The following is a 13,723-nucleotide window of genomic DNA, read 5'->3' as shown; positions in this document are numbered from 1 at the left end:
TAACAGCTCATTCAGATGAGATGAGGTTTACTCTCCTTGTTAAATCCAATATTTGAGTTAGTCCAGCTCAGTGGTTTGTACAAAATGTTTGTTGTCAAAGGTTGTTTCTGAATGTGAATTTAAAAAGCTCGAAAATTAAGGTCATAACTCTCTCCTAATTCACTTATAAAGGGAATTCTTTAATCCCATTCTCTAGAAAGGTCTGTGAATAAACAAAGGTCAGGTTGCTTTCTAACCACGTTATAGCAGCTAAATCTTAAATGTGCAACCTGTTGATCTTGCTCATTGGCGCATGCTCTGCTGCGACAACACAGTCTGTACACTCCACGTCGAGATACCGGTGCGCGTCTGTCAAGTCACGTCTTTGTTTGTCCTCTCGTCTACGTCTTCTGTGAGTCCATTCACCATCAAATCACTAGCACTTCAAAATAATAGGTCTTCCCACTCCCAACCTACCAATTCAATTCAATTTTATTTGTATAGCGCCAATTCATAACAGAAGTTATCTCAGGACACTTTTCAAATAGAGCAGGTCTAGACCAACTGTTTATAACATTAGCCAGCCCTCATTAATACTGCCACTGCTCGTAGACCATAGTACACAATCCCAGCCACCCTCTCAACTCATGCTTCACCCTTCTCCCATCTGGCCGTAGATACAGACAGCTGCTCTACAAAAGGTTTTGTACCCTGCGCTATAAGAGCGTTAAACTCACAGACAAGTTAACGATGTCACTCCTGTGTTACATGTGTAGATATGTGTATATTGTCTGTATATGTGTACTATGTGTAGTTTGTGTGTAGAACTCATGCTGAAGGTGCTCTTTGTACAGACTGTGAACCTCCACTGAGGACAATAAAGAATGAATCTGAATCTTATCTATTAACTACATTTTAGCAATACAGCTCCTCTACAGCCCCTCTGATGCTCCAAATGGAATCTTATTTTCAGGATCTAGACTCCAGTGGAGTCGGTCACAGATGTTTTATTGCTGCACCATTATCCATACAATACATTCATTAAAGGGGACCGATTATGATCATTTCCAGCTCTGTATTCTTAGTCTGAGGCTCCATTGGAGTAGCTTTGCACAATTCGCTCTTCAAAAACATCTTTATGTATCTTTTACTGGCCCTTCATTTTTTTCTGATTGGTCAACTTCGCGGAAGCCTGCCGAGGGGCAGCACTGAGCGCTGGTTAACACCGCTGTCCTCTCCCGGTGCGCTTTCAACATAATGACAGCGTAAGTAACTTGGAGAACAGCGGTACGGGGCATTGAATTTGATGAATTTACAGTTCATCAGACTACAAATAAACGCTGCAGGAACAGGACCAGGTCTCACTGATTACTGTACAAAAGCACTCAACTTTTACAACTGATTTTGGTAAAACAGGATCATATTTTAATGGAGGATTTTTTTCTGGTCTCCCCTCTGTGTTCCAGCTGCTCTGCTTTAACTTTCAGTGATTTATGGAGTTTTAGGATGGCAATATAGCCATAGCTACTTGTAGGTAGCTGTTAGCTACTTTAGCCGCTCACTAGCTGTGGCTAGTATTACAGAAGGTTTGGGCTGCTGGGAGCGTGCCTTGAGCTAACTTTCCTTTTCAACTTGAAAAGGTTTTAGTCCTGACTCCTGAGCAGATGACCATGTAAAGAAATCTCTGCTAGGCCCACATTTTGCTCACAGGGATTACTTTTACATACGTTTACACTACGGCCTGGTTTAATATAAACATCCAACAATGTAACCGTATGTGACATAAACTAAGGACAGGCAAACAGGTCCCCTTTAAATTCTTTATCATTTATGGAAATGTTTCGCAACAGAACTTAAAAATAGACAAAATATACAATAGCTTTCATACAAAAACACTGTTTTTGGCACTTTTAGAAGAAATGGGTCACCTGAAAATACCTGAAAACCTCTGCTACACAATCACTGTTACAGATTCATTCAAAAAGAATCTGCATTGTATCCATCGCTTCTCCAGCAGACAACAATGGATGTGCAGTTTTTACAGCAAGTGCAGCTCAACTTTTCATACCTGTGAATGCTTGAAGATGTCCTTAGCGATGGCCTCCAGGTCGGTGATGTCTAGGATGTTGCGGACGTAGTCGGCCACAGCCTTGATTACAACATCACAGGGTGGGAGCACAAGCTGGTGGGCACGCACCTGAGGAACGATAACGCAACAGAGTTCACAACAGGTCAACTACTTTTTGGGGAACTAGGTTTGAGGGAACAATAGACCTTTTTTTACAGCAGCCATTTTGACATGAAATATAAGGGTACACACAGCGGTCACCAATGATACTAATCAAGGTTCCATTGCAAAGGCTCTGTTACACTACACAGAACAGAACCTTAATTAGAGTCATTACACACCTGTGTTTACCCTACTGTTTAATGGCTGCTATGAAAAACATCTATTTCAAATGAAGCTCTCCAGTGGTCAGTGTGTACAGCACCATCCTGTTGCTGTTTAAAATGCTGCATTTTGCTTAGAGTTTGGTAAATCACACAAACTGATACATCATAAATAATACACAGGGCTGCCTCAATCCGCAGCCTCTGAATAGGCAATTTGGCGGGGTCAAAATACTACAATACCCATGAACAATCGGTCTTCATTGCCACAGAGAGGAGGTGAGTCAGAAGCAATTGCAGTTGAGAACGAAAGTCGTTGCAGTGGTTACAGAATTATTCAAAAATTGAGTTTAAGCTGCAGATTCCTAAGCACAATGATCTTTAGTCACAGTGAACATCTCCCCTAAAATGTTTACATACCTTTTACTTTTTTATCAAAGTAGACATTTCTTAATGCAGCTGTTAATCTTTTGTACTGATGATTCCACTGGGAGAATTTCCATCCAAGAGCAGTAATGGCGCTGTGAGCTGTGAGTCACACATCATTGTTTATGTAAACATAAATAATGCACCCAAAATACCCTCTCCCACTTCACAACTCCGTTTTGGTGCAGTGTAAAACCAGATAAATGAATTCAACTCAAAAATAGTTTGAACTGACTAAATTAATTTTGTTTAGTTTAAATCATTTTTTGAGTTAAAATAACTTTGCATTGCATTACACTGAGTTTTTTGTTTCCAAGAGAACTTCACAGAGCTACTTTAAAGTTAGAGTGAAAGTACAGTTAGTGTGTCTTTATCTTCAGTAATGTGACATATATCTAAGACAGGATTTAAATCCTAATTGTTAAGATCTGATTGGATCACTGAAAAGTGGGCATGGTTTAGTGAATACAGCATGATGCAGCTCTGTAGTGGTCTGCTAAAGAATATAACAGGGATTTTGCAGTACAATACAGTATGCAGTATGATTGTTGATAAATGTTGAAGATGTGTTTGAGATACTGGAACTATGTCTTTGAGTGTTCTGGCCATATTTCTGCCAGTGAGCCACAATTTCAAATGAACTGCATTTCTTTTTCTCTATAGCTCTCCAATTCCTTTCCAGTTATTACTGAGTATCCTGACCAGTGTGTATCCAAAGCTACACTTAGCAGGTGTGGTTGACTTATGGACAGAGAATAAACAGCCATAAATGTATTGCCTCAGGCCTTACCCACTGAGAGATTAATAAGTAAACTATTGCTCAAGTGACAGCAGCTGCAGGACGAGACCATTTGTACAGAGCAGAGCACAACTTTATGATTTCATCAAATATGAATGTATAGTGCAGTTTTGCAGCATACATGTGATACAAATTATTTTTTCTTTGCTGGGATTTTTAAGTATCAGGTTGGAATCAACAAATCGAGATTTTCATGTAACAACAATATGCATTTGTTTATCTTTATCCAATTTTGTTGCACATTTTTCTTTTTTAAAGGTCCAGTGTGTAACATTTAGGAGGATCTATTGTGAGAAATGGAATATAATATTCATAGATGTGTTTTCATTAGAGTATAATCAACTGAATATAAGAATCATTGTGTTTTTGTTAGCTTAGAATGAACTGTTTTTATCTAGGGAGGGAGCAGCTCCTCTTCTACGGAGTCCACCATGTTGAACCGTCATGTTCAACACTGGCTCTGGACAGAGCCTTTCACGTTTTTTTGTGGTCACTGTAGTCTCTAGAGTACTCTAGACTAGACTCTACTTGCTCTAGTACTAGAGCAAGTTAATGACTGTATAGCTAGAACATGATATTAATACTGTACCTTTAAGGGAAACCAGTGGAAACCAGTTAAGACATGCGAGTAGTGTGTCCCGTGAGTGTCATTCGTCAGTGGAATGTAATGTGACAGTATGGTGGTGCACATGTGAACCAGAAGGCTTTCTGTTTAATCACAGCTAGTCATTTAAAAAAACAACAGCTGAACCATTTACACATGGTGTCCTAAAACTGTCTGCCACTGCTGCCATGCAACTGTTTGACTCAACCATTCACCAATCTATGAATATCCAGTTTCTGCAAGCTGTACTTCACTGGCCATGAATGGAAATTTGGCCACATCACTATGCCTTGCTTGGTGCTCTCCTTACTTAAAACTTTGGCAACACAGCAGCACTAAAATTCAGTCTCCTTTTCCAGGAAGATGCATGAACATTTCCAGATCGATTTGTCGTCCAACTACAACTTTTGTCAGATGATTTTTAGCCATCAATTATCACCAACAAGCGGTGATGTTTGCAATTCTGCTTTAAAACCGCACTAAAGCTACCGATAGGTTTATGAGCAAGGACATTCCTTTCACTGAAATATGCATGAGCAAGCATGTCGACTTCTAGACTGAGTGTTCAATGAAAGAGTAGGAATCAGCAAAGAAAACCTAAAACGTACATTAAAGTGAATTTAAAGATTAAAGTTATTACTTGTCCATGCCTAGACAACCTTAACCTTACCGTTTTTTCCTGTTTATTCTTGGAACCTTGGAGCTATCAAGCAAACCAGCCTACGTTTCCACCAGTTTTGAATGGAATTGTTGTAATCAGATGCATCATCAACAGACGGCGCTGCACTACGCACAATAACCTGTAGAATATGACACGCACACTTTGGTTCCTTTGGTTGTATTTTTTGGTGCCAGAACCAACTTCTCCAATTTATTTTTGGTCAAAACGGTTCAAAACTAGGTGCTTGAATGAAGCTGGTTCCCTGTTGGTGGAAAGAGCTGTGGCTCAGGAGTAGGGGTGGGCGATATGTATCGTTTGCGATAATATTGTCATTGTTGTTTTGAAGATGTGCAAATTTCCATTATCCAGTATTTAAATTACTTCGCCAAAAATATTGAAAAGCACGCAGAAACTCCTCACATCCACTGGGTGCGGCAACACTCTCTACAGCATGGCAGGATTCAGTCACACGACTAGTGGGCTGACGTGATCACATGACGTGATAACGTGACCTCTCGCTAGCATCCTCCTTGCAACAGTTTAGCAGCACGTTGTGATGGTAGAGAGAAAATGCAAGCACCTCCAGTCCCTGAAGCTACCGGTACTTCAGATGATTTAGTGCCGATACAAATCCTATGAGCTTCAGCGTTCGGAGCGCTAAGCGCCTTCAGTGGTAAAAAGATGTCAGCGGAAACATTTTTTTAGCGCAGCGCTCAGAGTGCTTCAAGGTTTAAATCTGTTCAACTTTTAACACCGCTGGGGGCGCTCGGAAAATGCTAGAAACGCATTTGGTGGACACAAGCCCTAACTCGTTATCGCCAAAATCCCCAAAAATATTGAGATATTATTTTTTGCCCATATCGCCCACCCCTACTCAGGAGGTAGGGTTGGTTGTCACCTAATCAGAAGGTTGGAAGTGTCTTTGGGCAAGATACCGAACCCCAAACTGCTCCAAATGCTGTGCAATCGGTGTATGAAGGTCTGTGAATTAATTCTTTTCTGTTTCTGATAGGGCTGCACAATTTATCCAATATTAATCGCAATCTCAATTTTGGCTTCCCTCAGTTAAGTGAACGTTATCGTCTACGATATCGTCATTTAAAATACGTGCTCAGATCACAGAAAACTCATATCTAATCAAGCGCTTCCTAAACAGACAGCCACCACGGGTGATTCAGACATTCTGATTTCACTTTTGGGGAGCTGTCCTGTCGTTGCACACACACCCTGCAGCTGCAGCCTGGATACTTTTATTCCCAGAAAAAAAACCAGCATTAAGTTACTGCTAACAAATAGAGAACATTTCCTATTGATGCAGCTTCACATTAAAAGCATTTAACTGCCAAAACAAGAGTTGACTTTTATTTTGAAGAAAGCTAGTCACAGGAAGTGCAAAGTGTCAGTTAGCTTGGCTGCTATTGTTGTTGTGTATTACTCTGTCAGGGAGTAATGACATAAGAAGGAGCAGCCACAGTGAGCTGCTAGAGGAAGAGCTGCAGGCGACACAGTGCACACCGCCAACCTCGCTGCCAGGTTACCAAACATACTCACTGTCGCTGTTCACAGACTCATGCTGTGTGCAGCCTAAAATATGATCACAGTCGCTCAAAAAAGTATGGAAAAAGGCCAATTACTGTCTGATTAGTTTATCAAAACGACAATACTTCCTCCAGTATTCTGGGACCTGTAGTATTAACAAGGTGTCAATACACAATAACGGCGCAAGTGCATAAAAACCTTAAGCCATAATGATGCAGCCCTAGTTTCTGATGAGCAGTTGGCAACTTGCATGGCAGCCTCTGCCATCAGTGTGTGAATTGGTGAATGTGACATGTAGTGTAAAAGTGTCTGAGTGGTCGGAAGTGAAATAGACAAAAGACGATGACTGAAACTAAATGAAAATTTGCTGTCAAAGTGAATCACGAGTAAACAGATCTTTGAGTGTTCTTTAAAGATGCTTTTGTACTTACTGATAATGATGGTTATCTGAGAAATTCATTCATTCAGGCCCACTGCAGGAGCAATGCAGTCACCTGAATATTCAAGAGCAGTGTGTGCTGAACCACAGTTCCACTCAGACTGTCCTTCACTAACAATATCCACACTGGGTTAGCAGTTCATGGGATTATACAGAAATGATCAATACAGTTTTTACCTTCAAAGATGCTAATGGATGCTCTGGACCAAGTAAGCTCCAGTGAAAGGCAGCCAAGTCTTCATCAGGCAGTATGTGATTTCCTTTAAAAACACACAACAGCAGCATACTTGTGTTAGTCAGCCTCACCTAAACTATCAGTCCCACTGCCATTGTCCCGCAGTATGACACCAACCTAAAAGTGATGCAAAAATGACAAAACGATTTGGGTTGAGATCAAGCTGCCGTGCCACTTCGTGCATCAGGTACTGGCTGGTGGTGAGGCTTTTGCCGTTGCGGCTCAGTTTGAGGGCATGCGCGCTGAAGTAGTACGGGATGTTGCACAGGGCGTAGTCCGAGTCGTAGGCCACCAGGCCATGAAAGCCGTTTTCCCTGCACAAGGCTATCACTTCCAGGTGGTGGTCCTCGATGCTCTGGACAACCTGAGGAGTGGCCAAGACAAGGATCAGGCTTTAGATGCTAAAGCCTCAAAATAAACCTCTTACACAGACATGGCGTATTAGGCACTTGAGAAAAGGATACAGACACAGGATTACATAGCAGGTGCAGGTTTGTTTGAGCTGCTCTTCGTGAATAAGCCCTACACAGCTGATTGGATATCCAAACAGAGAGAAATAACTGGTTACATATTTTAAATGTTATTAATGAGTACATTTCGAAACAGCCTGATCTCAAAACAGCTCTTTTATATGAATACAGACCATATACAGAATACATCACTGCATTGTCACAATGATAATATCTTCTCATTTAAATGACAGATCCTGACTCGCACTTTTACCTGGTTTGCACCGATCCGACTCTCCAGATACCTCAACTCAGGGTATCAAATCCCAGCGATTCCTGATCCAATTCCAAACTGAAAATCTATGCATCACACAGCATGGAACCATTTATTTATTTCTTTTTATAAAAAGGTAACAAGTTTCCTGCATGCCTTGACTTCATGAATGCTACAAGACACCAGAAAAACACAGTTTAAGAGATATTGACAAATAAACTGCATTAAATGTGAACTGGGCTGTACCTGTTTGTACCCATACCCATGAGATGCAGCTTTACTGTTCAGGCACACTTACTCAGCTAAAATGTGCATGAACTTCTGCACTTTGTACTTTTCCTGAATTAGTAATATTTAGGGATTTAAGTACTTACGTCTCAATTAATCATTCTGGTCTATAAGTGTACAAAAATAGTGAAAGATGGCTTGTTTTGTCCAACCAACCCAAATATTCTCAATTTACTATCATAGAAACCCAGCAAACAGCAGTGAATTTGGGGCAAATTTGTTAAACAAATGACTTAAAGATCCCCTCCAAACATGTATTAAGACATATAGAAAAATAGTCTGCTGAGACAGTCTGCAATAAAAGTACAATTTCCAGATTAAAATCAATCTCCTCCTTCTACCTCATTAAAACTTCCAGAATCTCTGAATATGCAAATGTTGTTGATTTCTAAAGTTTCCCTGCTGGACACAAGATGTCTCCTCCTTCACTGTAAAGTCCATTCTCAGTGGATGTGCACTGGTGGCTTCAAGTTTCTACATCACACTGTACAAGTTGATACTGGACCAGGACTGACTCCCTAACTATTTGTGATGTCACAAATCATGCTGGTAGGCCCCGCCCCTTAAAATCTGATGTTCAATGAGCTCAGAGAAACTTTCCACTTTCAGCAGATGAATGTGAAAACATCCTTCTAGAGTCAAACTCTGCACAGACAGCATTCAAACAGCACACTGTAGGAACAAGGAGAAACACTGATTTCTGACTGGAAGGGACTTTAATGATTCATAGTTTAATTTAATTTAATGTCTAAGACTGGGACAGTTCAGTGAGTGCTCTGCTTGGACTTTTATTAATGATCAAACCCCATTACAATGTGGATCACATGCACTCACAGTCTGAGGTAATACCACTGAAACAGAATGAGTTAGGTATTATAAAGCAGGCTCTGCTAACACTGCTAGAGGCACACTGATTAAGTTGGCCGGCTGTGGGAGCAGCTTTTATCATGGGTTGAAGTTGGCAGTGATGCTGACATGGTGGGCAGCTAGCAGGCTAACCACAGAGCCTGCTAATGTCTGGTCCACAGTGGCTCTGCTCAACAGGCACTGCCAGGCCGAGCTTTCACTCACCCCGACGCGAAACCTGAGGAGCGCCAGTCGGATGCAGTGGGCCATGCACACGGGAGGCAGGAACCAGACTTTGGGCGGCGGGGTGCCCTTGTTCTGGACGTGGCTGATGATCTGCTGGGCGGTCTGCCTCTCGTTCACCTGCCGCTTGACCCACTCGTGAAGACGGCCTTTCTCCAGGGCGCCATTGAAGCACACCAGGAGCTCAATGTTGCCGTTGAAGCAGGCCTTGGAGAGGGCGGCCAGGTAGCCCAGCATGTGGTTCCACTGGCCCCCGCTGACCCAGTCGGTGTAGAAGCCTCCGTAGAGCCGGTGGAGGCAGTTCTCGGCGTCCACCAGCAGTCTCAACGGAGTCTGAGGGGGTCTCAGCCGGCCACCACCAACCATACTCCCCCGGGCCAGCTTCTGGAGCTCCACCGGCACCACAGCGCTGGGGCAGTGCTTTTCAATGTACTCTTGGAAACCTTGAACACCCATGTTGAGCGTCGGTTAGAGGAGGCGGAAACTTAAAAGTGACTGGAAAAAAGCGAAATATCGGAGAAAAAAAACCGAAGGGGGTTTCAGAGCGCCTCTCCCCCTGACAGTGACCGGCAGCCGGCTGCTAGCTGTGGGTATTGCAGGAGTTGGAATAATCTCGAAAGAAACGAAATAAGGCTGCTACTCAGGCACCGTCAGTTTTTGGTGAGTTGTTTTTTTTGGTTCATGGCTGCTAGCTGCCATGTGTCGGTTCACGGAACCATGTCTGAGGTTGTGAGTCTGTCCGGACTAAGAGGGAGACAGAGGCGAACACATGACGGCCTGGTGACGACAACACGCACCGGCACGTACGAGGAAACCGAGAGGGTTTTGCTGCTGCGTACTTCCGCATTTGCACTAATCACAAACCCTTCATTAAAAACATTGTTTTGTGGGTTTAGATACTTTTTCCCTCCAATTTTCATTTAAAGCTGCAGTAGGGAAGTTTTATAAAAAATAACCTGTTTCATACTTCAAACTTTCGCTATTTCCTGTCAGTAAAAACATCAGGATCCTCTTTTCACATATCCATATTTATCTATTTATTTATGTGCCAACAATCAGTCCGAAGTCTAGCTATCTACAGTAGGCTATGTTAAAATAAATAAATAAAGAATAATTATGACTTATTGAAGAGGTGATAAATAGACTTATGTTGTTATTAAGTATTACCATACCTCAGTCAGATATGGCCATCTACGTAGATCATGAAGTAAGTGCAGCAGACAATATTGTTATTATTGTTTATCATTGCCTTACCTCTGTTTGTTGCAGTAGAAAGTAGAAAAAACGAAACAGTGATTAAGATATGAATGTAATTGTTAAAAAGGTGTTAATAATGTTATTATTAACTGTAACAGAACTGTCAGATATACCCACCTACTTAGTGAAACAGAGAGAGACGAGCAGGAGAGTTTTGCTAGTATTATTCACCTTATGAATTAAAGGACTATTAAAGGAGGTGGGATGATGGAAACACCTGTTATCTGCATCACTGATTTAAGTGTAACATACAACATCAACAGGGCTGTGGTTTCCGAAGGCTGGACAAGTGTGAATCTTTGGGTTTGAGGCTTTTGTTTCCTGATTTGTGGTGGGGTCACAGTTTATCTCCAGAGTTTTATTACCAACCAGCCAATCAGCAACACAGTGGCCTTCCCATCTGTTGTATCGAAAGAGCTGAAAGCGAATTTAATCTCAACCACACACCTAAAACTAACTGATAGTTATTGAATAGTTCACTGTATCAAACAGCATTACAGTGTGGTTTAACAGATTTTCAGGGTTGGCATATGAGGGCCTTCTCAACAGACTACCGCGACTTCACTCTTTATAAATGGAGTAATGTGTCTACTGCTACCTCAGAATGTGTCATTAAATGTAAGATTTTGCTGTCAACAAGTTGAGAGAAGCAGACATTTAATAGCCTACTGTTCTATAATGTGACTGATGTAAAAATATACACATTTACATTTCATTAAATGACCAATCAGTCATGAAGTAAATGTCCAGAGTAGATCTGGATTGCTCCAGCCTCATAAACAGAGAAAATGTGTGGATGAAGTCATATCCCCACACTACTACTAGAGGGCAGCATACAGTTAGGAACTGCCTGTCTGTGCAGCAGTCATTCAGTAATTCTGGTAGTAACACAGAGCAACCAGCTTCAACTGAAGAAGCAGACTGAAGCCCTGATGACAAGTGCCCAACTATTGTACACCATTTGCTATTAAACAACTGAACACCTTTTCTGATTCCCAGACTCAGATTGTTCCCCATCACTGCTCTTTGTAATGCACAATCACATCAGAATGAGGACTGACTTCATTCTCTTTGTACGTTGTTGTGTATCATAAAATAATAATGTATGTAATGATATAAAGCTTCAATAATAATTCCTATTTTACAGCTCTACTATCTCTGCTTATGAGGCTTTAACCTGGTGGAGGGCGCTGGGGCAAAATGAGCTGCTGGGTCCACATTGACCCCTCATGCCCTCCTTCTCTGTGCATTGTGTTTAGTATTGCTGAAATGTGCACCTCGTAGGCACAACATGGCCTGAAGATCAGGCAGTATGACGCGAGACCCACCTATTGAAACTGTGAATTTGTCGTCCACTAATCATAGGGTTTGCAGTTCGATTTCCTGCTCCTTCTGTCCACATGTCCTTGTGTCCTTGCACGGGCAAAACCCAGAACCTCAAATTGCCCCCAGCTGGCACCGTGCATGATAGGAAAAAGCCAAGAAAAAAAAATCAAATGTATGTGAATATTTTTAGATTTGTGTGTAAATCATAAATCCACCCACCAACATACATGTACCATTGTATTGTACTGTAATTGTATCTATTGTTTCTCATTCTACATAACTGTATTTTGACATTTAACACTTCCTTTTTGTTAAGTTCCTTTCATACTTGTGCGGTTTTAATATTACTATTTTGTCTGTACATATATTGTGTTATTGTAAATTATTTTTATTATTGTATTTTAGGATTTTCCTACCTTTTTATTATTATTTTCTGACTCATTCATTCATATACTGTATTTCTATGCACTGTCACGCAAGTAAGGGTGGGGTTGGGAGCAGTCTTAAAGGTAGGGAGTAATCATGTTTTAAAGACTTTAGTTGTACACTCTGCTGTCATTGTACCTGGATTATTTTAATTTAGTTTATTTAAGAGTACCGTAAAAAAAAAAAAAAATCCAGAATATAGGCAGAAGACTAGTTTTCATCAGGCCAAAATGTTAAAAAGGCTTCCTATAATATTCCAAAGCTGCCATCCTGTATCGGCAGCAGGTGGATGGTAGACAAAATTGTGTACATTAGTGGATTAAGTAAGACAGTGAAGACACCAACCTGAGGGTTACTGTTCTGTAATGACAGACCTCTGATATTCCTGCAGAGGTACAGTGGAAACAATAATAATTTCCACTGCAGTGAGTAATAACAAATCACACTATTGAACTCCAGTTATGGAGTGTTGCACTTTCATTGGGGAACTCACCAAAATAGTCAAAATTGAAGAAGCAGTGGCGAATATATCCTGACCTTTAGTGCAGAGTATTGGTAAAGCTCCAAAACCCCTGGATCCTGCATTCCCTAACCACCCCACCAGTTTGTAATGTAGGCTTTTTATTATGGTTAACAAAGTACTCAGCTGGAACGAGGATCCAGTTCAGTTGATGTACTTTTTTTAATAACAAATAAAATGTCTCAATATTCATACTCGTACATATAGCAACTTTTATTTTAAAAGATCTGTTCTGTAAAACGTTGTCTTACTCTTGTGTTAAAAAACATTGCTCTAAAGCTCAGTTCTGAGGCTGTTCTGTAAACGGTTTTCTTATAAATACAGCAACTTCTGATCAATTTCAGGGTTAAATTAACAGTGCTTGTAAACTCCTCCCACATCTGGTTTAAGCCCCGCCCATCACAAGTACAGATACAAATTCCGAATGTCGGAAGTCGGAGGTCAGAACTGGGAATGACATCACAGCCGAGTTGACTGCGTTCCAGTACAACAGGTTGGAAAATCGAGCTCAAGCCAGGTTAGCCCTTAGCCATTTTTAGCATTACCAGTTGATAACAATGCATTACGCTGTATTTTTCACATACATGTCCACAGTCAGAGATTCGACAGTACTGTGTGTACGACTGATTTAACAAGACACAAAATTGGATAAACATCAGTGTCACTGTCCTGCTCAACTGAAAGACTAAGGAGATCGTTCTTCCCCCCACGCCATGAGGCTCTTCAACTCCACCCAGGGGAGGAAAACCGAAAAACTCTAAACTCCAATATGTCTGTCCTGTATCAAACTGTACCACCTGACGCAGTGCACCCTGCATTTTGTGACCACTTACTTATGCACCTTAGGCCTTTCAAGCACTGTATTTGACCATGCACCTTAGGACATTCACCCAATGCTTGTTATTTTGCTATTGATTTTATTTTATTTTATTGGTACTTTTGCATTTTGCTTGCTGTTGTTGTTGTTATTATTATTATTGTTATTATTATCAGTCTGTGGATACTGCTGGAAACTGTTAAT

The 13,723-nt window shown here is 41.1% G+C and overlaps 1 protein-coding gene across 2 annotated transcripts in view; it reads right to left on the bottom strand.

Moving 5' to 3' along the window:
- Nucleotides 1-10,122, bottom strand: part of LOC127371824 (constitutive coactivator of PPAR-gamma-like protein 1 homolog) — a 31,467-nt gene extending 21,345 nt beyond the window's left edge. The window contains exons 1-4 of one of the 2 annotated variants that reach the window (XM_051414979.1): nt 9,156-10,122; nt 7,191-7,437; nt 7,016-7,098; nt 2,048-2,176 (exon numbers count right to left, since the gene is read on the bottom strand). In XM_051414979.1, the coding sequence (XP_051270939.1) occupies nt 2,048-2,176; nt 7,016-7,098; nt 7,191-7,437; nt 9,156-9,629 (933 nt within the window). In that variant the 5' untranslated portion in view covers nt 9,630-10,122. The remainder of the gene's footprint in view (nt 1-2,047; nt 2,177-7,015; nt 7,099-7,190; nt 7,438-9,155) is intronic. The other variant, XM_051414978.1, reaches the window with a different exon arrangement.
- Nucleotides 10,123-13,723: the final 3,601 nt, after the last annotated feature.

Source organism: Dicentrarchus labrax, unplaced genomic scaffold (assembly GCF_905237075.1).
Source record: "Dicentrarchus labrax unplaced genomic scaffold, dlabrax2021, whole genome shotgun sequence".
In the NCBI taxonomy this organism is placed as follows: domain Eukaryota; kingdom Metazoa; phylum Chordata; class Actinopteri; family Moronidae; genus Dicentrarchus; species Dicentrarchus labrax.
The sequence above is the reverse complement of the archived record's forward strand: the minus strand, read 5'-3'. Positions and strand labels throughout refer to the sequence as shown.